The sequence below is a fragment of the Arvicanthis niloticus genome, chromosome 6 (assembly GCF_011762505.2).
Source record: "Arvicanthis niloticus isolate mArvNil1 chromosome 6, mArvNil1.pat.X, whole genome shotgun sequence".
Classification (NCBI taxonomy): domain Eukaryota; kingdom Metazoa; phylum Chordata; class Mammalia; order Rodentia; family Muridae; genus Arvicanthis; species Arvicanthis niloticus.
Window position 1 is genome coordinate 36,505,503 of NC_047663.1, and position 24,619 is coordinate 36,530,121.

Sequence of the window (24,619 nt, forward strand, 5' to 3'; positions counted from 1 at the left end):
ATTCCCATGAACAGTAAAGGCAATGCCAATCTGATTTTATGATGCCAGATAGAGTATGGAGAGAACAAAATCATAAAGAAACAGATTAGGAGGAGGAAGAAGAGGAGGAGGATGACAAGAAGGATGAGGAGAACGATGATGATGACAATGGTGAGGAAGACCGACTGACCAACAAGGTATGGCCCAAGGCAAGATTTTAAAAAACACAAGCCCATAAAATTTTATCTGAACTTGTTTCAAGAAAAGAAATGAGATCTAACTTAGCGGTTATGGCCAGACATAAGCATAGTGTCGAAATGTAAGATTTGCAATAGTCCAAACCATTAACTGCTAGCTCTTCAAAATCATGGCTCTCTAGCACAGACAGGCATGCTGCTGTTTATCAGGAAGCCCAAATACAAAGCCACACAGCCACATCATTTAAACAAAAGAGTAACATAACAACTTTCCATTATTTTCCATTGTTCCAACCTTCATTTGGAATTAATTCTGTTATATACTGTACAGATGGTAAGTCAACTAATGTTTTCAAGAACAATGTTCCTGAATCATTCATCACCTTTGTTTGATGTTTGTTTAATTCTTGTCACAGACAGAACCAAGAGGAACCCTCAATTTCCTGTCCTGCCTTAAGTGTAAGGCTGAAGCTTTGTATTCTAGAGTAAGTGAAGGGAACAGAATGGTTTGACACTTACTAGGACTCCATGAAATTGTGGACATTATGGTGGCAGGGATGGACTTAGGGCCTGGATGGAGTGGAACTACAGCCAGAACAACACTGGGTCATGAGTTGGCAGTTTATTGGTTTACTGTGCTATTGTTATCTGGTTACGGGTATGCTTGGAATTTCCCACAGGGGTCGGGGAGGATGAGGAAGTGGGGTGGAGGAGGAGTCTCTCTGTCCTGTCTGCTTTACAAAGGAAGTAGTAAATATTCCAAATATACAACTCAGAAATGAATTCTTCATATATGCGAAAAAGTGACAATAAATAAGTCTCCTTTAAACTGCCAGAAGAAAGACAAGGAAACCATGAATTTGAATCTCCTTCATGGAAATTTTAAGAAGGCCTTTTGTTCACCAGTTTGCTCTGGAAATATCACAATATAGAAAATTAAAAATAAACTGTTTTTTTATATTAAATGAATATCTGGGCTGGAGAGATAGCTAAGCCATTGAGAGCACTGAATGCTCTTCAAGAAGTCTGGGGTTCAATTCCCAGGACCCATGTGGTAGCCCATAACTGTCTTAACAGGGGATCCAACACCCTCATACAGACATACACACAAGCAAAACACCAATGTATATAAAAACTAAAAATAAATTTATTATAAAAAATAAATGAGTATTCTTTTTTTCTCCCCTATACTTGTGGACATTCTCCAATCCCAGCAGGGAGGATATTCAACATTTATGTCTTAGGGAGGAAATTAACACAGGAGACATTTATGTCTTAGGACGGAGGTCACAGGGAAAAATAACTGCAAATGTTGAACCTAGTAGGAATAAAGAAAAAAGTCAAAAGGAAGTCTGACTGAACCAGGACTATACACTTTTTAACCACTCCTTAGGATTAGAAATGAAACTAATCCTATGCTGAGTGATATGAAATGTGGTTTGGAGATGACAGAATCTCAACTTCTTGGTTAGAAACTGCACCACTGCTAAATGGAGTTCAGAAAAGCAAGAAAAACATCTGGTCTACCACCATGTCAAGATGTTCACTTGGGCAGGCAGAGCATTACGTACATGTGTAAAAGTAACAGGTGAAGTTCAGAGGAACACAAAACAGGAGGCAGAGACTAGAATGAATGCTAGGGTGTACTATGTCTATTAATAACCAATAATCTCATTAGAAACTGGGCCATGTAGTGGATAACAAAAACGGATGAAATGTCACCACGTATTTCATGTTATAGCTTTTTTTTTTATACAGAATTCAGATGCAACATTAGAAAAGATTATAATGATTAATTTTTCACATTTCTAATAATGTGTACATAAAGAAGAACCTTTTAATTTTAAAATGAGAGTTTTCTTCTTTTAATTCATTTTTATGCATGTGTGTGTACTTGAGTATATGTATGTATGTTAGCCTCATAAATTCAAGAGTCGATAGAGGTAAAAAGGAGCTTAGAAGTACGAATAGATGCTTAGCAACTAGAGCTATAGGCAACAAGGGATGCCATGTGGGTGCTAAGAACTGAAACCAGGTCCTCTGCAAGGGCCATAAGCATTGTTATAAATCAAGCTGTCTCTATAGCACCAAAAATGAGACTATTCTTGATCCTACTTAAAGTTGTGTATCTTGCAAACCCAACTTGAATGAAACAAGATACATACCAACTACCTGAAGAAAAATTGTTAGCACTTTTACAAACATTTATCAGCCTTTTTATTTTTCTAGATTTACTTATTTTACTTATATGAGTGTGTTGCTTGCATGTATGTATGTGTACCACATGTTATGCCCGTTACCTTCCCATGGAGATAAGAAAAGAGAGTAAGATCCCCTGGAGTTAGAGTCATAGTTGTAAGCCACACTGTAAAGCTGGAACCTCTCTCTATGAGAGCATCAAGTGCTCTTAACACCATGCAGTCTTTCTAGTCTTTTATCAGATGTTTTTAGATAATAAAGTAAAAAAAGAAGACACTTCAAGATGTACAGCTCCCTGTGTGTACCCCTACTATTTTTACAAGAATTAACAGTGCATCTTATCAAGCTACATGCAAAGGAAATACTGTCAATTTACTTTCAAATAGCACTTAGAAATCACCAGGCAGGCACAGGATGAGCAGATCATTATATGGTAACTGTGAAGCAGACTGTTTATAGTGTGTGATCTCAGAGAAGCAGACATGCAGAGAGCAAGTAAACAAAAACAACAACAAAACCTCACCTAGTGTATTTTAATGTCAGATGGTGATATGTAGGTGTACACACATAAACGAATTGCAAAGAGACTGAGATAAGGGAGGAAGGCTCATCAAACACAACTGAAGTGCTGACCTCACACAACCTTACTTTCCAGGTGAAGGGTCCTACAAATTTAAAGCTATGCTGAAAAACTAAACGAAATTAAGATCAACTTAAGAACATACAGAACAATTAGAAATCCACATTCTATATGTATCAGGAGCACCAGCAAGGTCAGGCTGGCAGCGGACTGTTGTGAATATACTTTAGATTCAGGGTTACAGTGTATGTTTTTCATATCCTATGAAATCCCCACCCCAGAGAAATGATGAAAAGCCCCTTCATGCTGAGGTCCTTAGTGAGGACCTAAGAAACCAATAATGCGCCAGAAGATTTTATTCCTTTAGGCTATTTCAGGAAACAATGAGTCTTTTTCTAGCTACAGAAAACTTTGTGACTCCGATGACATCATGCTGCTCTGAACGAAGCAGCTCCCACTGAAGGTTCACCCAAAGGGCAATGGTGATAAACTCTCATTCAAGGACAAACTTTCACATATAGTTGGTTCTTATTAAAAGCAGCGTCTATTTAGAGAACATACAATAGGACAGTGCTCTGAAGCAAACTCTGCATCCAGTGAGAAAGTACTTTGGCCTCCAGGGAGAACTGGTGGGCCGAACTAATGCAGCTTCTTACTGTAAAAATGAAAATCTGCCTTTAAAAACTAAGTCTCCAGCACAACCAAACAACCAGCAAAATGAAAAGGCTGTTCTCAATGAGCCAACCATCCCAGAAGAAAACATGACCACCACCAATCTGTGTCTAAAGTAGTAACCAGAGTGCTAACACTTAAATAAATCATTTTATACCTATCAAAGTAACACATTTTGTTATTTTTCAATGACTATAAAAAAAGGAGAAAGTCATCAGCTAAAAAATAACACAGCTAAAATACCTGAAAAAAATAACTAGAAGCCACTGTTACAGACACCCTGAGTGGAGCACCAGGAGCAAACTGAATTCCTGAGGTGCAAGCTCATTTAGAACCTGCTTATTAGCCAGAATGCTTTACAGCGGCCCAACAACAGTGGTGTGACAATACATACAGTAACAAGCTTCTCCAACATTTATATTAAGTGGATCAATGATCTTCCCTGCACTTTGGCCCTGGGGTACCATGGAGGCTCACTGATTAATTATTAAAGTTTTCTAGCATTCAGTCATTGCTCATCTCTGGTTTCACTTTCCTTTTCTTCCATATTCCCAGAAGTACAGTCACCAGCAATGTATAATTAGAAAAATGACATATACTTATTGTCTACAAGAGAATACACTTCCCTGAATAGCCTTCAACTCCGGGTACATCTTATCCCTCTCTCACCAGTTTCCTTTTCCAGATTCCGAAAGTCTCTTTCCACTGCATGACCAAAGGACCTCTAGTTTGTTATTCTTGTTGCCCTAGAGGTCACTTTGCATTGTGTTGTCTTGACAAGTGATATCTGGAGGCAGCATGGCAGGGCTCAGCATGACCGTAAAGATCTCATCAAGTGAAGAACATCACAGAGCCTAATGGACTGCTGTTCTGGCCAGATCAGCAACTCTGCTGAGCAAAGTTCAAAACCATCCCAACACACAACTTGGAACGGAACAGGCAGACTTTGGCAATGTATTTAAGACACCTGCAACTAAGGTCAAGGAACAGCTACCCAATGAGATGTCCACAATGCCAACTTAATACATGCATCTGCAACTCACTCAGCAGAAAACTTCAACACATGTACCTTAATGCAATGACAGCAGGATAACTAAAAAACAAGTCCACCCTTACTTCAGTAACTAAAATCTTGCTTAGAGCTTTTGAATTAACACTATCATATTACAGTTATAGAGCAGCATTAGACCAGGATGCACCACTAACCTCCTGGGAAGTGCTGAGGAGGGTTAAGGGACAAGGGAGGATTTTTCCATCAAACAGATTGTGATGCATTTGAGTTTGTATGGACCATGTATCTATATGAAAATAGGTACTTGCTAGATGTAGAAGCACCCAAGTTTAAATTCTATAAAGAACCAAGAGCTACACTTAGGCCTGGTGTCACTGACCTGTAATCCTAGCTTCATAGGAGGCTGAGGCAGGAGAATTGTAAGTTCAAAGTTATTATGGACTACAGAGTGAGTTGCCTGGGCAACAGGATGAGACTTATAAAAGTAAAAAAAGAAGGGGGTGGTGACTGAGATAAAGGAGCTCACTGTCAATACAGATGACCTGAGGCTCCTCCTACTGACTCATGGTGTACAGAAGAGACTCTAGAAAGTTGTCCTCTGACCTTCAGAGACATTCAAAGCCCCACCACGGGGATGTGAGCAGTGGGGAAAAGAGGCCTAGGGTGCAGCTCAACAGTAACGTGTTGCCCTAGCACATGCAAAGATTTGCACCTAGTCCCCAGGAATTGAATTTTAAAAGAAGAGCAGACGGAGACAAAAGAAGAAAGATGTAAGGGGGAGAGATAGAGATAGAGATAGAGATAGAGATAGAGAGAGAGAGAGAGAGAGAGAGAGAGGAAGAGACAGAGAGACAGAGACTGACCTATGAATAGATCAGTAACAGTAGCTTATCTTTAATAGTAGCTACAGCCTCACAACCAATTACTTAAATTCACACATATGCTTTACAGTTGCATTTCTTACACCAATAATCAATTCTTAATTTTACAGCCAAAGACTATAAATGTGCCAGATTTTATAATAGAATTATGTAAGAAATGGTATACACTTTGAACTGATGAAAAATGAAAGAAACACTCATTTGGCTCTTTAATAATCAGACATCAAGATTTTGCTAAAAAAAAAAAAAAAATTCACCTGGAAACTCAGTGGCCTAGGCCTGATCACCAGCACCATAAAACTCACCCACAAAAACTAAACAAAAACAAAAACAGAGCAAAGGGACCATTTACAAAAGCAAACATCATTTTGCACAGAGTTAATGTAGTATCTTCCATACATTACTTGTTTATTGCTGAATACTATTCTAGAAAAGTCTAGGTCATTATACAGCAGGGAGAAATAAATAGACATTTTCTCTTGCCTAAGTGAAAGAGGCAAAGTTATCTTGGCATGAAAAGAAAAAGCTTTTAGACCTGGAAGACACCAATACTTTTAACCCATACAACGGAACATATTCAGAATCCTTATAAATAATCATTAAAGATACACAATGTGTTCCTTTAAGTCCAAACAGATCAGTTAAAAACACAGAAGCAAGAAAATCATGCTGACTAACAATCACCTAAGGGCACTCTTCAAAGTTTGATCTTCTACTGTGACACAATGCCACCCACCAGGAGCTCTCCAAACCACTGTGTCCACATCTCTGTAGCTATAAAGTTTATCAGCAGATGCATAGTGAAGTACTCAGGAGAAAAGCACAGCAAAAGACTTCCCTCTCACACCATGCGCACATGCACGAAGAAATCCTTTTAAGAAACAAAACCAAGGACAGGTACCTGGTAGATCCACAAAACAATCTGCTGTATTTTGTGCATGCTTGAATATTTCTATGATTATTTTTCCTAACTTTATTTTTTTTCCAATGCTGGGGATAAAACACAGAACTTGAGATGCATCCCTGTTCCAAACAGGATCTGTGACTTTGCATGGGAAGACCAACCGTCATCTTGACGTCATCTTTTCTTAGCTATGGAATGAGCTATATGAACAAGGCTAGATTATTCAAAGAGCCACAATTGAACTAAATCAGAACAATGTCTTTCTAAAACATCTTTGTGTAACCCTCACTATTGTGTGACTTCCATGCCTTTATGTAAAAAACCCATCAGCTCTAATCCCCATGCCTGCTGTCTGACGGTGGTGATCCCCATGCCTGCTGTCTGATGGTGGTGAACCCCATGCCTGCTGTCTGATGGTGGTGATCCCCATGCCTGCTGTCTGATGGTGGTGAACCCCATGCCTGCTGTCTGATGGTGGTGATCCCCATGCCTGCTGTCTGACGGTGGTGATCCCCATGCCTGCTGTCTGATGGTGGTCATCCCCATGGCACTGACAGTTAGTTTCTGTCCTCTAACTACCTTTTTTTCCTTCCTCTTCCACCACGCCTTTCCTGTTCTTTACTTCATGTTTACTATTTCTCATACATTTCTTTTTTTTCTTCATAAAACTTTAATTTTCTTGGGAAAATAAGTTATTAGTGTAATACAAATTTACTCATTGTTAACTTAAAAAATATTGAGTTAAAAATGAAAGCTGTTCTAACCCCCTCACTCAATGAAACAAATGTTTTTCTGATGCTTCAGAACTTTAAAATTAACACTCTACTCATTTTAGAAGAACGTTTTCAAGTCTTCAGGCAAATATCAGCAGAACATTCTAGAAATTAAACTTTCAGGATAAACGGACAGCAAAACTCCTTCCAAATTATTAGGAGAATGAAGACAATCAAAGCATAAAGACAAAAGAGGGAAAAGAAATTTGCATTTTAGGTAAGAGTTGATAAAATGGTTTTTGTTTTATACTTTGGAAAATGCACAGAATACTACAGAGCCACACTTGCTGAGTGACCTACTCAGATCTCACACAGATGCCTTCTCTGTTCTGCTGCTGCTTTACCACAGAGATGGTGACTGAGACACTCAAGTGTGTCTGTTATAAAGTCCGAGGAACTGGCAGAGCCAAGGACTCATTCCACAGTGGCTTGTAACAACAGCACCCTTCTGCCCTGCGCAAGCTCTATGTGAAGTGTTTTATTAAATGAGCAATCCCATTTAATCTAACAAACCTCTAACAAAGGCCTCATTAATTCCCCCCCCCCTTTTTTTTTTTTTTGGTTTTTCGAGACAGGGTTTCTCTGTATAGCTTTGGCTGTCCTGGAACTCACTCTGTAGACCAGGCTGGCCTCGAACTCAGAAATCCGCCTGCCTCTGCCTCCCAAGTGCTAAGGTTAAAGGTGTGCGCCACCACCGGCTGGCGATTCCCATTTTTAAAAGGACAAGTTTTAAATTAATGATTGTTATCATTACTTTGGCATTATTAGGGGGATGGAACCCAGGGTTTCAAGTCTGTTAAGCAAGTGCTTAACTACTGCTGACCTACACAATGCTAGCCAGCTTTCCACTCTAATTTGGAAAAGAAGGAACTAACACTAGTAATCCTAGAAATTAAAGAACGTATGAAGATTTTGTTTAAAATGCACAGCAGTTACCTTTGAGTCCACTTTATTAAAATTACATCAAAATTTTCTGTTAAAAAATAAAAGGTGGCTGATTGGACTCTGCTCCACTGTGTATGGTGCCATGTTCTTCTCTTTTTACTAGATTAGGTTCTGAACTACTTAGAGGTTTGTTTAGTTTATTTTATGTATATGGCTGTTCTGCCTGTATACCTGAAGGCACACCCTGTAATTGGTGTGCATGGTTGGGAGCTGCCATGTGGGGGTGTTGGGAACCAAACCCAGGTCCTATACAAGAACAGTAAATGCTCTTAACTGTCGAGCTTGCTCTCCAGCCTCCTAAGTTCTGAATTATTACGAGTTTCAGGATAAGTTACAAAAATCATGAATAAAGATTGTACAAGCTGTAGAGCTGTCAAGGAGTTTTCATTGTCTAATTATAAAGATATAAATTATAAAGAAATGCAAAACACAGAAAACACTAACTCAAAGTACTCACTGAAGGAAAATGGAACCACCTCTTTCTAAATGTCCTGTTCCCAAAAGGAAGGCCCAACCTTCTTTGCAGAGTTAAACAAGAATAGACACAAACTTAGAGCAGGGCACAATTGAGAATGGAGCCAAAGTGCTGAGCTACATAGCTCTCTTGGAGTTTCCGGAATAACAGAAGAAAAAAAAGTACTATGATGTTAGTCAAAGAACATCATAGTGTTTACACAGAAGAAGAATGTTAAGTCATTTACAGGACAGATGTGTGGATGCACACCTAAGGAGCACATGTAAGGAGCACAGCTGGGAGGGGAGAGCTTAGCTGTAGCGAGATCCATATTTATATGATTACATTTCCCATAGTTGAGAGCACCTATAATTAATGGCTTTCCCTCCCCTTCTTAATGCAGCCATTTGTCAATTCAAAAACAGAATGCCCAATCAATTTTGATGTATTTAGTAAGCAGTTTGTCAAACAGTGCTATAATCTAGTTAATATATTAATTCTTGCCATGGAGAGAATGGTAACAACTATTAGGTTTTCTGTAACTTGTTTGGAGAGAAAATTCTGTGCCTGGATCCAAGGCCATGCTTAAGACAAAAATCAAATCACTCTTCTATCTTCTTCATGATCCATGTCTGTCTATGAACTGTGAACTGGAAGTAAAACCATTAGCTATGCAGTGCTTCCTGGGAGCTGCTTCAAATTCATAGCATAAAAGAAACCTGAAATTGGGCAAAAGACTGGATTTAAGTGTCACCAATAATCTTAAGAACAATCCCAAGTCTATGAAGTATGGCAGCTCAGTTCATTCACTATATCTAAAACCAGTGCCTGTAACAGCATCTAAGTATATCTAAATCTGTACCAGTAAATGTGAAATTATAAAGGAAACAAACACTTTTAGAAGACAATGTTTTCTTAATTAGAATGAAAAAGAGCGACACTGAATACTCAGTTCATGTTCCTTATATTAGGTTCTCAAGAGCGCCATTCTGAATCAGGGAAGAGCAAGGAAGAAAACTGATCATACTGACTTGGTGCAGGCTGTGTATTTATTAAAAATCTGCAGTGTAAACTAGTCCTCTAGACTATCAGATGTGCCATTGTTTTATGTCTGCTGAGAACGGTGGCCTATGTGTCAGAAAAGCACACTGAATATTTTTCTATGACCCAGAGGGCAGAGGTCACTTATTATAAATGGATAATGAGACCTAATGCAGTGCTCTGAGGATGGACAAAGAAAGGGTCTATCCATAGCCCCTGGTGGATTGGTTGTTCAGGCTTTTATTTCCTCTGCACACTTAATGGAGTCAAACAATTGACAGAAATTCTATAGAGAAGGCTGAAACTGAGAGAAACGACTGTATTCTAAGTCTGACAGACACATACAAATAGTGATCCTGAAATGGCGCCAGAGCTCCTGCTAACACTAACAGAGCAGACAGCTGAAGCATTCCCCCAAATTCCCATTTAGCCATTTCTTAGCAATTAACTGTACTGATGGAAGTGATGGCACATCAAACCATGAGCTCCTGCCAATACCAACGAATTACGTCACTGCAGGTAAGCCAAGCCCTGCCGTTATATTCCAGCCCTGTGGGTTTTTTTGTTTTGTTTTGTTTTGTTTTTTTTTTTTTTTTTTGGAGAACACGATTAACACATATTGCTAATACCCTCTATCTTCTATCCTCCTACCCACCTATGAGAAAGCACAATCCATGGCAGAATGATCTATTTAAGAACCATAAATGTCACTAGAACAAAGTAAATGACATCAGATGCACAGATCTTAATGGCCTACAGACTTCTGACCAATATTTTCTTTTCTCTCGATCGATGTCCTGTACCAGAGAAATCTGCCGCGTCACTGCAATAAATATTAATATCATCAATAGAAAAGAGCCTACTCTGAACTATACTTGGAAACATCACAGACTGTAAAAGAATCTGAAAGAACACTGAGATCCTGTGAGAGCACAAGAGGAATTCTGTAACATTAACAGATGCTTACAGGTTAGACAACACCTCTTGTAGACACTGTCTTTTTACTTCGTTTCAGTTTTTTAAAATAAAGTAATGACAGGAATGTGATTTGTGTGCATAAAGATTAATTTGATGTTCTAAGTAAAATCAGTAAATGAATGGAAGCATGGGTGCCAAGACCGGGGCGGATATAATACAAACTTTTAAACTTATATAGTTTAAGTTAACCATTTCTTTTTTTTTTTTTTTTTTTTTGGTTTTTTGAGACAGGGTTTCTCTGTTTAGTCCTGGCTGTCCTGAAACTCACTCTGTAGACCAGGCTGGCCTCGAACTCAGAAATCCGCCTGTCTCTGCCTCCCAAGTGCTGGGATTAAAGGCGTGCGCCACCACCGCCCGGCTAAGTTAACCATTTCATACAATCTTCATAATGGGAATTATAATTTCCTAAGGTTCATCAGGCTATAGAACACATGTAGTTCAAATGAGACCCTGAGACCCTATAGGTCTCCAAATTTAGTTTCTTACAGAAAATAAACGCCATTTTATGAAAATAATCCCTCTGTGAAATAGCATATGCCAACTAAACAGTTTGAATAAGTGAAATATTCCAATGTAATTCACAATTAAGAGTCAAACTGTACAGGGCACCATGACACACCCTGTGGCCAACAATTGACTATAAATACTCTGTAAATAAGCCCTACATTACAAGTTTCCTCTACAAGAGAAAAACACTTTACCCTTCCTTTTCCACCTCTCCCCAGTACTGGGCAAACATTTATAATGAACAATTCAAGGAAATACTGCTGAGAGCTCCTCCACACTTCATATACCACACTGTGAGGCAACCCAGGATGTTAGACCAACACAACATGACATTGAGAAAGGGCAGCACAGAAGAAAACTGCTGCATAGCTAGCTGGTTTTCCCTGGCACTGACAATGTCAACCACAGACAAGAGGGGTGTGTGTGTGTGTGTGTGTGTGTGTGTGTGTGTGTGTGTGTGTGTGTATGTGTGTGTATGTGTGTGTCTATGTGTATTTTACAGGTGGCAAAACAAGAAAATAGTAGCTGCCCAAGCCCTTTGGAGCCTGAAATATCATGAGGGAGCTCCAGATAATAAATATGGTTCTTTTTACACCATTACATTTTGGGCTTGATGCGACCTGAGTGTATCAGAAGAATTGTGCTCTCACTCTTAACTTTTTAAATAAGAAACCACATGGCTTAATTTTTATTTTACAAGAACTTGTAAGAGACTTAAGATTTTTGAAGAGGATTCAACTTTTAAAATACTGGAATTCTTAAAGGCTATGAATCAAATTTAAAATTGTATCACACATTATATTACAATATAAATGTGAGATCATGGGGATCAATAAGAAAAGAAAGGTTTCAGCTTAATAGGATATATCATTGTGTCACACTGAGAAGGCTTAAACTTACAATGGCTAAATTTAGTTGTCACATTGATATACCTAGAAGTTTGTCTCAATTGAGAAATTGCCTCCATCAGACTAGCCTGTAGGTGTGGGTAGTAGCACCCAAAGTAGGTAGGCCTGAGCTGTATAACAAAGATAGCTGAGCAAGACCATAAACAGTGATTCCTGCCTTGGCTTCTCAATGGTGGGCTGTAATCTTTGAGATGATAAACTGTTCCTTTCATGTTGTTTATGATTATGCTATTTATCACAGCAACATGCATTCAAGTTGTACAAAGGCTCTTTTCAATTTGTTATCACATTTGTGGGTGAATATGATTTCATAGTTAAGAACACTTGCAGTTCTTTCAAAAAGTACTAAGTTTGGTTCCTAGTACCCACATCTGGTGACTCACACCACTTGCAACATCAGCGACAGGGAATCCAACACCTTCTTCTGGGTTCTTCATGTAATTGTGCAAATGCATGGGCTTGTGCAAACACATACATACACACACACACACACATACACACACACACACCACTCTCTCTCTTACTTTTTAAAAAAAGGTATTAAATTGTTCCATCAAAATGAAGAGTTACCATGTACCAAGCTTCCAGAAATAAATTCTTCTTTCTTCCACCCCACACAAAGAGAGCCTCACGGAGCTACCAATTGTGCAAAATTTTGAGGTTTATTTTTTTTCTCTTTTGTATAATTTTCTTAAGAGTTATCAAACTATGGCACTACAACAATCAAGTTTTTTATTTAAAAGATATGAAATTCTAATATGGATATACTCTAGTATAAATTTCATTCAGTTCAATATGCTTTATAATCGTTATGATTTTTTTCATTGGAGTATGGATGGGTTCACATGAAATCATATGACCATGGATAATTTAGGAAGTGGTCCAAAGGCTGACACCTACACCACCACAGAGTTGGGACCACTAAAGCAACTGAATAACACTCTGTGGCTGAGTGACTTTTTATGTACTATTTGTCCTTTAAATAAGCTTTCAAAAAAATCTAATCCTTAGGCACTGATTTAAATCTACAAGTTAGAAGGGAGAGAGCAGATTAAGAACAAATTACTAAGTCCTTTGAACTGGTACTCAAATCTGATTGATGGCTACTGGGCACTGTAAGGGCTGGTTTCAGTTTTGGCAAAGAAATATACAATGAAATGAGCTTGATTTTGAAAAAAAAACCATAGTATGAATAATAAAGTCCTAATCTCTAATTAATTTTTATAAATTTATTTATTTATATTTAGATAACACACACACACACACACACACACACACACACCATGTATAGGTACTTTTGGAAGCCAAAAGAGGGATGCCCAGAGTTGGAGTTACAGGCATTTATGAACTGCCTGACGAGGGTGCTAGGAATTGAACTCAGGTCCTATGAAATAGCACTAAGTGCTTTTCACCACTGAGTGATCTCTCCCACTCAGAATATCCATAGTCTTGATTTCCACCTCTACTACCTAAAAACCTTTTGTTCTGTTTTTTTGTTTTTTGAGACAGGGTTGCTCCGTGTAGCCCTGGCTGTCCTGGAACTCACTCTGTAGAACAGGCTAGTCTTGAACTCAGAGAAATCTGCCTGCCTCGCCTCCCAAGTGCTAAAATCAAGGGCATGTGCCAACACCAACTGGTTTATATTATGCTTATTATTTTTAAATTATTAAAAACAGCAATCTTCAATGTTCCAATGAAGCAACTCAATGTCCTCTTAGCCTTCACTGTGACACCTGAATGAACCATTTCAATGTCATCCTGTCTACCATGAACACAGAGGTCTCCACTGTCAGGGCTCCTTAACTTTGGTATTCTAAATGCAAAGGGAAAAGCTACATTGCTTTCTTCATCTCAAAGGTAGGTGAGATGCCATCGGTACGCGGGACAGGTCTTCAATCTCTGCACTCAGAGACTCCAGGCTTCAGTGTGGAACAAACTGTTTATGAGAGTAGTGCATCCTGCTGCACTGCTCTCCTCTCCAACATAGTCTCTCTCCTATTTCTATTTACATCAGCCTTGCCTATTGGTATATCATTTCCTGAGTTTATGGAAGTTTGCTACACTTTTTCTACAAACACAACAAGAACAAAAAACCCAAAGTAACCCTGCAACATTTATGAAGTGTATATCAGACTACAAAGTTCAAGTAAAAATAGTTTTAAAAGAAATTTATCAAACTCTTTAGGTTGGAAAATAAAAGGTAACTCCCCACCATCACCTGGTCATTGCTAAGGACCAATCACAGAGTCCAGCACATTGAAAAAGAAGGTTCTATCACACATCAGAAGCCCCTGGCTCAAAGGTGGTTTTAAGCTTGGGTAAGTAAAACACAATAAACACACCTAAAGAACCATAAATATTAAACTTGTGTAGAATATCTTTTCAGATGGCTTCTGTGAGGGGACTTGCAGATGAAGAGAGTCACAAAGGCTTCTGACTGAGATTCTCACAGGGGCAAATGGTGTGTGTGTGTGTGTGTGTGTGTGTGTGTGTGTGTGTGTGTGTATCAAGGCACTATTTAAACTGATACTGTACTGCCTCACTGTACTGGAGTCCCAATGTCCATATTCTGCAGCTAGTAGCTCCAGTTATGTAACACAGTGGCAAACCCAAAACTCTTAGGCAAATACCATGCACACTTTTAGGCAAAGTGTGCATGTAAAACTTTAAAATCCAGGTTGATCCTGTATCATTTCTATCAATATAAAGAGGCAATAGAGGCATGGGAGATGGTTCATTTGGCGAAAGTCTCTTGGTGCCAAGACTGCCTTCAGCATCTCACAGGCCTGCTTAGTTGAAAATCTTATCTTACTTCAGGAGTACTTGCCCCAATCCCTGTCTTTTAAGTATCTGACAGCCAGAGGAATGAGCTCTTTAAAAATGTCACTTGGTGGTAGAACACTCACCAAGTGTTCACTTACTATATGCAAAGCCTTAGGCTCAATCTCCTGTGCACACACAGTAATTTTGATGGTGTCATTACTGTGCATGAAAGACCTGGATGGCCCAGTTATAACCAGCAGAGGTAGGCTTTATTGAACAAGACAAAAGTGTCAGGGGGAGCTACAGTTGAATGATACCAACTAGCTTACTCTCTAGTATGAAAAATGAAGAGATGCAGTTGTGGGTTTTAGCTTAGCTTTCTTTTATCTTTTTGGTACTTATCACAGTCTGTCAGCTAATCAGAACTAACAGCTATCAAATCAACAAGATCAACCAAGATTAACTGAGCCAACTACACTTAATTCAATAATTAGGCTTTTGCCTTTTATAAAGAAATAATAAAGCTGGGTGGTGGTGGTGCGCACCTTGAACCCCAGCAGTCTGAGGAGGCAGAGGAGGAGGAGGATTTCTGTGAGTTTGAGGACAGCCTGGCCTACAGAATGAGTTCCAGGACAGCCAAGGCTACACAGAGAAACTGTCTCAAAGAAAAATAAACTTGAGAGGCAGAGGCAGGCAGATTTCTGAGTTCGAGGCCAGCCTGGTCTACAGAGTGAGTTCCAGGACAGCCAGGGCTACACAGAGAAACCCTGTCTCAAAAAACCCAAACAAACAAACAAGAAAAACAAATAAACCAAAAACCAAAAAATGCCATTGTTGATTTACAGGAAATTTCTAAAAGCATTCAATACTCAGAGCCATCAAGTTCAATTAGGATTCATTGTATTCTACAAAAAATTAATTATAGTTGTAAAGCATTTTTAAGTCTATGAAGACAAACTGGATACTAAATATTAAATTATCTCTTCATGCTTCTCACATAAAGTCTCCATCTGGTTGGATGTATCTCTATCAGTATCTACAAATGCAAAAGGAACACAAAATCCCAGCTTAGTCAGAGAGCATGTGCAAGACCCTGTTCTAATGCCAGTATCAAGACTAACCCAACAAAGCTAGGAGCATGAAGAAGTCCAAACAATGCTGCACCACAGGCAGAAGCTGCTATCGTGGTGTCTTGTGATGAAGAGCTCTGCAAAGCTGTTCTCCATATCCTGCAAGGTCACATGTTATAGGCAGTTTGCTTGTTTTATGAGTGTTTTGTTTTGTTTTGTTTTGTTTTTTGGAAAATGCTAGCTGAAGATACACAAGCATAAGCTATGGCCCTAGCTTGGCATTGGTAGCCCACATCTTAGCACTGGGAAGGCAGAGGCAGGTAGATCTGAGTTCTTGATGAATCTGGCTATCCCAGGACAGCCGGGATTACACAGAGAACCCCTGTCTGGAAAAATAGACAGACAAACAAACACACACACACACACACCCTATGGCCCATGAACTGGTCTTGTGGTCCATTTACTAAGCAAATTCTGAGACAATCATATGGAAGGAAAAACAAAAGATAAGAAAGCACAAGCTGATGAGAAGTACTCACAGCCGGCCAGCAGGAGCTGGTAATACTGCACTGCTTCTGCAGCGAGGAGCAGAGGGTGATTCGCATTGAATGGCGGCTGCAGTTCGTTCCACTGAGGCGTTCTAAAGGAAACAGCAGAAGAGTATTAATATTCAACCTTCAGAGATGGGATGTAAATCAGCCACAGAGCCTGACAGAGACTCACACAAATCAATGTGTAACCATTAAAAATCAATGCTCTTTAACTTGACACACAAAAGGAGGAAAACTTTATACACTACAGATGTGGCAATGTGCTGCACAGATAATGTAGATCCTCAGCGAGCTAGAGAGCAGTCAGCTTGGTAAGACAGACAGAGAAGAGAAACATCAGTATTCAAATGCCAACTACACGGAGGCCATCTTATCTCATTTTTGACCACCGTCAGACATTGTCAACATGAAGCAAAGTAGCTAAAAATGATGGGAAGAGGAAAGGAGCTATATGAATGGATAACTTCCTTTGGACCTAATTAGCTAGTTTAACAGTGAGACTGCCAAAGTTTAATCACATCTGCCCAACTTTGAATAAGGACCATAAATCAGATATTGACCAGATCAATCCAGCACAGTGAATACTAGTAAAGACTGCTGGAGCCTCCAGAAAATCAATAAAGTATTTTAAAATGTCAAAAGGAGAGGGGTCATTTTCATATCCATTTTTATCTATTTCCTTTTATACATGCCGGGTGATTTTTTTTTCCCTTGCACAATTCATTAGACTAAATGGGTTTTATGCTAGGTTTCATTTCTTCCTCTTTCTGCTAGCTTATAAAAATTCTACTCATTAGATGTATTAAGATAATTCTTAAACATTTATAGAGTGCCTCGCCACTGGATCCTGGATTATCACCTAAAGGAGACATTAGGATCTCTTTGTATTAGTTTATATTTCCCTTAATGGTATTATTTACAAGGAGCATTTGACACTACAATAAGGGAAACACAAAACCAAGAAATGGATACACAGAGGGACAACAAAAAGTTCAAACAGGCTGGAGAGTAAAGGTGAGGCTCACAACCCCAAACACAGAAAGTTCGAATACAGATACTTTCTGATTACATCCCTGAGACAGTGCAAAATATCACCAGGCACAACCGTGCATGTGAATATTTGAAGCAACAATATTAGTGACAGCTACAGAGTGGAAAAGTCCTCCAGCTAATGAATGGGCAAACAAAATGTGGTACAGCTACATAACATTGCATCAATATGGGTCTTCAAAATATGCTGAAGGAAATGAGACACAAAAGATAGCATAGTACAAGATTCCATTCACTTAGTGACCAGAGCAGGCAAAGGCAGGTAACACAAAGTTGGCTACAGCTGAAGGGAAAATGGAAAGCAATGGCACAGGATTTCTTTCCTTGACAAAGAAGAATGATTCCGAGGGTGCACACAGGTCTTGCAGCGCTTACCTTTCACTGCATGCAGACCCTATCCAATGGAAATGCAAGGGACTAAGGGCTTCCAAGGTTATAGAAGCCAGGGCCAGGCAATAGTGTATAATCCCACTTGTACAAGATTCTAGAGCCAAGGTCAAGAAAACATATCCTTATGGATGAATATACTTCAGAGCCAGGTATTTATGTTGAGATTTCACAAAGGGCACATTTTTATCTTTTCAAAGCAGCGGTTGGGGGGCGGGGGGAGGTGGGATGGAGAACTACCTAACAAGTGTCCAGCTGGCACGGGGTGACGTCATTATCTCCAGTGGTGTGTCGTCACTTATCTTGGGAGCGGTACTGATGGGCCGGGGCTCAATCATGTGCTCCACTAAGGTCCCATAGCAACTGATGATGTAAAGAGATTCAACTACAACTTGTTTGGACTGATCTGCAAACAGAGAATCAGAGTGAGACGTGGAAAGACAGCACAGAGCAGTCACAGGGGGACCTCTACTGTGCTGACCCTGCTGTCTGACATGAAAAGATGAAAACAAAGGGGACAGCTTTGTCCCATTGTGTCAGCATATCCTTGGAGGATGCCTTGCATAAGCAGCTGCCAGTGAACATGCCACCAACATTATGGGATATACATCAATTAGTTTTAACAATTATACCATTATGCTCAAAAATTATAGTATAGATAAAACTATGTTGTAAACTTTTGTATTTCTATACTATAAATTTTCCACATATTATGAAAATATAAGACATTGAGTAGGACACAAAAGGACTACCTGAAAGTGAATAATGTAGCCACAGAGTTTAATTACCCTGGCTTACACAATGAACTGACCAGCGGGAAAAGATATGGGTGGAACTAAGTTATCCAAAAAGTTCAACTATCTTCTCTTGGTAGAATTAAGTTTGGCTGCTGGGGAGATAAGAATGCTTTCTATACAAATACTAGAGCATGAATTAAAATCCTCCAAATACAACCAACCAACCAACAACCCCCTACCCACAAACAAAAAAACCAAAAAACCATCAAAAGGCACAGTCAAGCACAAGTCTGTAATCCCAGTGCTGAAAAGGGGAAGAAAATGCAGAGAAAAATAGAGCAGGACACTCTAGTGTCTGAGCACACACATGCACACATGCATACATTCACACACGCACACAAATGCACACTCAGTACACACTCAGAAAATATCTAGATCAAAACAAACAAACAAACAAACAAATGGGAAAACACATTATTTGTCTGTGGAAGGTCAACAGTTGAAATACAACTAAAAAAAATGAGTGAGCCAAGAAGCAAACCGAAATTTTCCAGTAAACAAGGAACAACATTAAAAAAAAAAAAAAAAAAAAAAAAAAAGTAAAGTTCCCTCCTCATTTCTCAATGAGATTGTTGTCTCCTGTAGTAAAGGAAGGCCAGCCATCTTTAGAGAAATCAGTGCTGGGTTTGAATGTAATCAAATGACTTTATAAGGAATACACATGTACTCGCTGCCCGAGCAGGCTGGATGCTAAATCTCAGGTTTTACAGTAAACCAAGGAGACTGTCTTATGAAAGCTGTGTGGGTCATCTTATCTCTGTGTCAGAGGAATCAATTACAGCTGATTTGAGGAAACAGCCAATGACCAGCCAGTGGAACATAAAGGAGTAGCAAGCTAACGGGGTAATTAGGACAGACGGGAGAAGCATTTGAAATCGAGCTTTGCAGAAGGTTTTAATGAATAACAAAAAGTCCTTCCGATAGCATCATCAAACCAAAAGCAGTAACAAAAAAATAAGATTGGATAAGAAAATGGGAGGCTTGCCTGCTCCACAGCCCTTCCCATGGGAAGGGACTAGTTGTGCTAAGGTCTGATTACAAGGGAGTGGTCATGAAAGGTGATAGCAAAGGAAGAGGCTGAGGTCTGACTGCCAATGGGGAACAGGGAGGAGAGCCACTTTTGCCAAGAACAAAGCCAACTGTGGAACATCAGAGGAAAGCCAGTGTGTGACCTAATTGAATCATAATAAAGTAATCAGGGGAAAATCCTAACATATAAAACTATACACCTGGTGTATAAATGTAGACATTCTCTTCTGTACAGAGTGCACAGACCCCAGTCAAGCTCTACAACTGGAAAAATAAAAGAAACTCCTCTCTGGCTCGCTCGCGGTCTCTCTCTCTCTCTCTCTCTCTCTCTCTCTCTCTGTGTGTGTGTGTGTGTGTGTGTGTGTGTGTGTGTGTGTGTGTATGAGAGAGACAGACAGACAGAGAATCACATACTGAAATAAAAAAGAATAGTTGCAAGTGGGGCGGTGGTGGCGCACGCCTTTAATCCCAGCACTTGGGAGGCAGAGGCAGGCGGATTTCTGAGTTTGAGGCCAGCCTGGTCTACAGAGTGAGTTCCAGGACAGCCAGGGCTACACAGAAAAACCCTGTGTAGGAAGAGAGAGAGAGAGAGAGAGAGAGAGAGAGAGAGAGAGAGAGAGAGAGATCAGAGGCAACAGTGTGAATTAGCTTGTGCAGAGGTGGAAGAAATAGAGTAGTCACAGCACTGTCAGCCCTGAGATCAATATGTGAACATAATTAGAAATAAATAAATGAAAAGTAAAACCAGTCAATGTGCCTAGGTGTGGGAGTGCACAAATTTAACTGCCAGCATTAGAGAGGCAGAGGATGGAGTTCAAGGGCAGCCTTGGCTACATGTTGAATTTAAAAACAAGGTACACAGAGACTTTGCTTTAAAAAAAAAATGAAAATATCAGTTGAGGGCAAACTTATTTCCCATTTGTGTGAGGAAATAGTTTTAATTCTTTAAGAGAATTGACTAGTAAAGGGTATTAGTATTTATTTATTTTATTAATTTTTATCTTAGTAAAAACTACTAGGCTATTAGTTATAAAATCATTCTAGAGGAGCTCCCAGCATCCTGTCCTCAGTGTAGAAATGCTGAGTAGCAAATCTGAGCACCAGCAAATCACGTACCTTTTTCTCGTTTCAGACCAGCGTTGTTCGCAAACCACGACCTGGAGGTCCCAAACACTGCAGCCACACAAAACTCACCACCCATCGATTTGCTTGGTGAAATTTGTGGAGGTGGTTTAACTTTGCTTAAAAAGCAAAAGAACATTTAGAAATTACCATGTGAATCCTCATTCTTCCAAATCATGAAAAGATTTTCCCACAAGTTCTAAGGCACAGTCATGCACATCCCCTCAAAGAATGACTGACCAGTAACATCAAGGGGTAAAATTTAAATTATATCAAAGTTAAAGTCTTGTTAAGAGAGCTGGGAATGCTGGCACATGCCTGTGGTCCCAGCTATATGAGACCCAGGCAGGAAAGATACTTTTTTTGTGCCCAGGTTCCAGTGTTAGCCTAGGCAACAGAGTAAGACAGTGTATCAACAAAACAAAACAAATTCTTTTGCACTAGGTGCTGGTTTTGGAATTATGGTCAATCCTTTCGATGTCTAACATTTCAGTGGATATTTAAAGATGGAGTAAAAGAAGGGGCAGACACACCTCCGGCATGAAAAGTTCCTTCTGACATCAAGACAAGAGACTACCCACAGAGCACACAGAGACAGCATGCATGAAATGTTGATGACTTGGCAGAGCCTGACACTCTGCTGCTACAGTGTCATCATGCTACAAGTTCATTGCAGTGACCTCCTGCAATGAGAGTCAGCCACATTCCTGGATGTCGGTTCTTTTCTTCCTGGATCCCTGATTTAACTATTTTGTTCATTGAAAAGACTATGATAGAGCTAAATACTGATAGCCTATCAAACATAAATCTGTTCTCTTTGCTATGGCGGAGAATGGTCATTCTAACTGAGGTTGCTTCAAGTGATTTCCACTAAGAACATGAGTTCCTCTGTTGTCTACAACATGTTATCATATCCTTGGGGTTCTCCTTTCCAACTTTCATCTTCTGTCAAATCTTGGATTTCTGTTCTCTTGTGGATTATCAAATTTCTCAAAGCTAAATAGAAATTATACAACCACCTTCCATAGATTATCTCTCTAATTCCTAACCCAGAAAACAACCTTACTGGCAAGAGGGTAGGCCTGGATTGATACCATAAAGGTAGTTCTCTGAGGCTTGGCTCTACAGTGGGTCCTACTGTGGGCCAATGTATCTGCCACCTTCTGTTGCCTTTCTTTATCTTCTTATCTCTTACTAGCTGTGTTGGAATGGGAAAGCTTGTTTCTGGAGTCAAGATGAAACCTGAAATGGAATGTCCCACACTGCCGTTCTTTAGTCATGATACTGTTAGGTAAGTCTGCCTACTGCGTAGAATTAAGGGCTGTATTTGTTCTCACAGTATGATCTCCAAACAGTACAACCACTGAGAATTTCTCAGATACATGAGCAAATCAGGCCCCATTCCAGATGTTATAAAGCAAAAATTTGCAACAACTTCTACAAATATAATTCTCTAAGCATCTTCTGTCCCCTTGTTGTGTGTTTAAGATTAAGAACCTGCTATGTTAGAGAAAGCAAGCCAGGATCCCAGGGGTGGGCCTCCCAGGTGGTAGAACTCAATGCACATTCCACATACGGCTAACAGACAGCACTTTAGTAATCCCTGTCCCTGCAACACCTGAGACGCTCTCCAGACTCCTAAAGTCTTGTGTTGACTCGTGTGCATGTGTGTGTGTGTGTGTGTGTACTATAACAGATGCTGCCCTGATTGGCCCAGCTGGCATTCCATCTTGAACCATATCCATGGTGGTACACACTATAGTGTATAAAAAGTCTACTTCTTTCACCCACTATTAATACTGAACACATTGTTCACACCAAATCCAGACAAAATGTAAAAACCAATTGTGATCAGACTCACAGAAAAAAAAAAAAAAGACATTTTATCTGTCTTTAAAGAACAATTTCTGCGACATCATGGGTATGGTCTACACTTTCCCTTCTACATAGCTGTTCTGCTGACGCACCAGGTAGGCAATCACATGTGTGCCCTGCTCTGACATCTGGATCACCAGTCTTCTGGCTGCACTTCTCCTTGTGAATTACTTTGAAGCATGCGCTGCCCTCCAACACTTCTCACCCCATCACTGAATTACTAATACTGAATTGACAAGCTCCTCTGACTACCATTAGGGAATTCAAGGGCTAGGGGGAAGAGGAGAGAGAAACCAATCAGAAATTTTAATTTAATTTTATTAGTGTGTATAAAGGTGTATGTACATTTGTACTTCCATGTTGGACACCAGACATTAGCATCTGGAGTCTTCCTCTATTGCACCCTACAACGTTGTCATTGTTGTTATGGAGACAGTTCTCTCACAGAGCCTAAAGCCTACCAACTGAACGGTGGGCTAGCAAGGTGCAGAGATCCACATATTTGCCTCACCTCCCACTCTAGCCCCATCCCCAAGCTGGAATTACAGATATTTGATGCCATGCTTTGCTTTTTATATGGGTGCTAGGAATCAGAATTCTGGTTCCCTTGCTTGCACTAAATCCCCAGCCTCCACTAAAGAGTTTCTTAGCAGAGTGTCTGCAGTTGTGGGACTACAGCATCAGGTGCCCATGATGCTACAGTGTTAAGAGCAAGCCACCCAGAGACAAGTTCAAATTTGCAAATCACTGGATGAAATTTTGTTGTGGTTGGCATTATCTAACCATGTAATAATATCAAGTCGCTATGCTTTTTCTTGAGAATAGTTACTATAGTTCTTCTAATGTACCTTTTGAAAGAAAGATTTATTTATTTTATGTATGTGAGTACACTAAGTATACTATTGCTATCTTTGGACATGCCAGATGAGAGCATCAAATCCTATTACAGATGGTTGGGAGCTACCATGTGGTTGCTGGGAATTGAACTCAGGTCCTCTGGAAGTGCAGTCAGTATTCTTAACCACTGAGCCATCTCTCCAGCCCCTCTAAAGTACTTAAACAGACTCAAAAAAAAAAAAAAAAAAAAAAAAAAAAGAAAGACCAGCTTTCTAACAGAATCATGAGAAGTGGAAAAATTATTGGGCATCAATGTATCTTTAGAACATTCTATATATTTATGATCTTACATTCCAAAAAGCCTAGCAACAACCAAATTTTAATATACTTCCAAAGCCTTCACATTATTCCACTTTGAAAGCCAGCACCAATACAGTGACATTTTATACAAACTCATATGTGCTATATGAAAGGGTATTATATGGTAAAATTATGTTAAATTTATGAAAAAATCTATAACTTTATTCATGTATTTTATCATTTATCCTTTATCCACTGATAAGTCACCAAACAATCTCATGACTTGAAATGTCAAGCTGAATAAAGATCTTTTCTTCCATGCTCATCACGCTCTGCAGCGCTGAACACTGGAAGAAGCACACTGGAGGGAGCTCGGTCCTTTCTACCAAGTTATTTCCACCATGACTCTACATCTGGCATGGCTTTGTCATTTATGCAAAACAGAAACATAAAATATGTGCATGTATAAATCTTCTAGAGAAATAAAAAGATAATGTAATAAAAAGATTGCTACTTGGAAAACATTTCTGATGTGATCTACTCAAAAGTTAGAGATTCTAACTCTGGCTTTTTTTGTTCCTATTCTGATAAAAAAAAAAAAAACAAAAACACTATGCAAGAATGCCTTGAAGGAGAAAAACAGTCTTTCTCGGTATGCATCTGCAACAGGCTGCACGTGACTCTCTACAAGACCCAGAGCATTTCCATCACAAATAACCTTCTGTTGACAGAAGAACAAAACACAGAAAGACATTATGCCAGTAACAGGACAGTAAGGCCTTGCCCTGTAAACCAAGCAGCAGTACAG

The 24,619-nt window shown here is 39.5% G+C and overlaps 1 protein-coding gene across 13 annotated transcripts in view; it reads right to left on the bottom strand.

Moving 5' to 3' along the window:
• Bcas3 (BCAS3 microtubule associated cell migration factor) overlaps nucleotides 1-24,619 on the bottom strand; it is a 460,608-nt gene that overhangs the window by 242,906 nt on the left and 193,083 nt on the right. For all 13 annotated transcript variants that reach the window (XM_034505325.2, XM_034505328.2, XM_076936103.1 and 10 more), the window contains 3 exons: nucleotides 20,794-20,918; nucleotides 18,092-18,257; nucleotides 16,403-16,503 (listed from right to left, as the gene is read on the bottom strand). In XM_034505325.2, coding sequence (XP_034361216.1) covers nucleotides 16,403-16,503; nucleotides 18,092-18,257; nucleotides 20,794-20,918 — 392 coding nt within the window. The remainder of the gene's footprint in view (nucleotides 1-16,402; nucleotides 16,504-18,091; nucleotides 18,258-20,793; nucleotides 20,919-24,619) is intronic.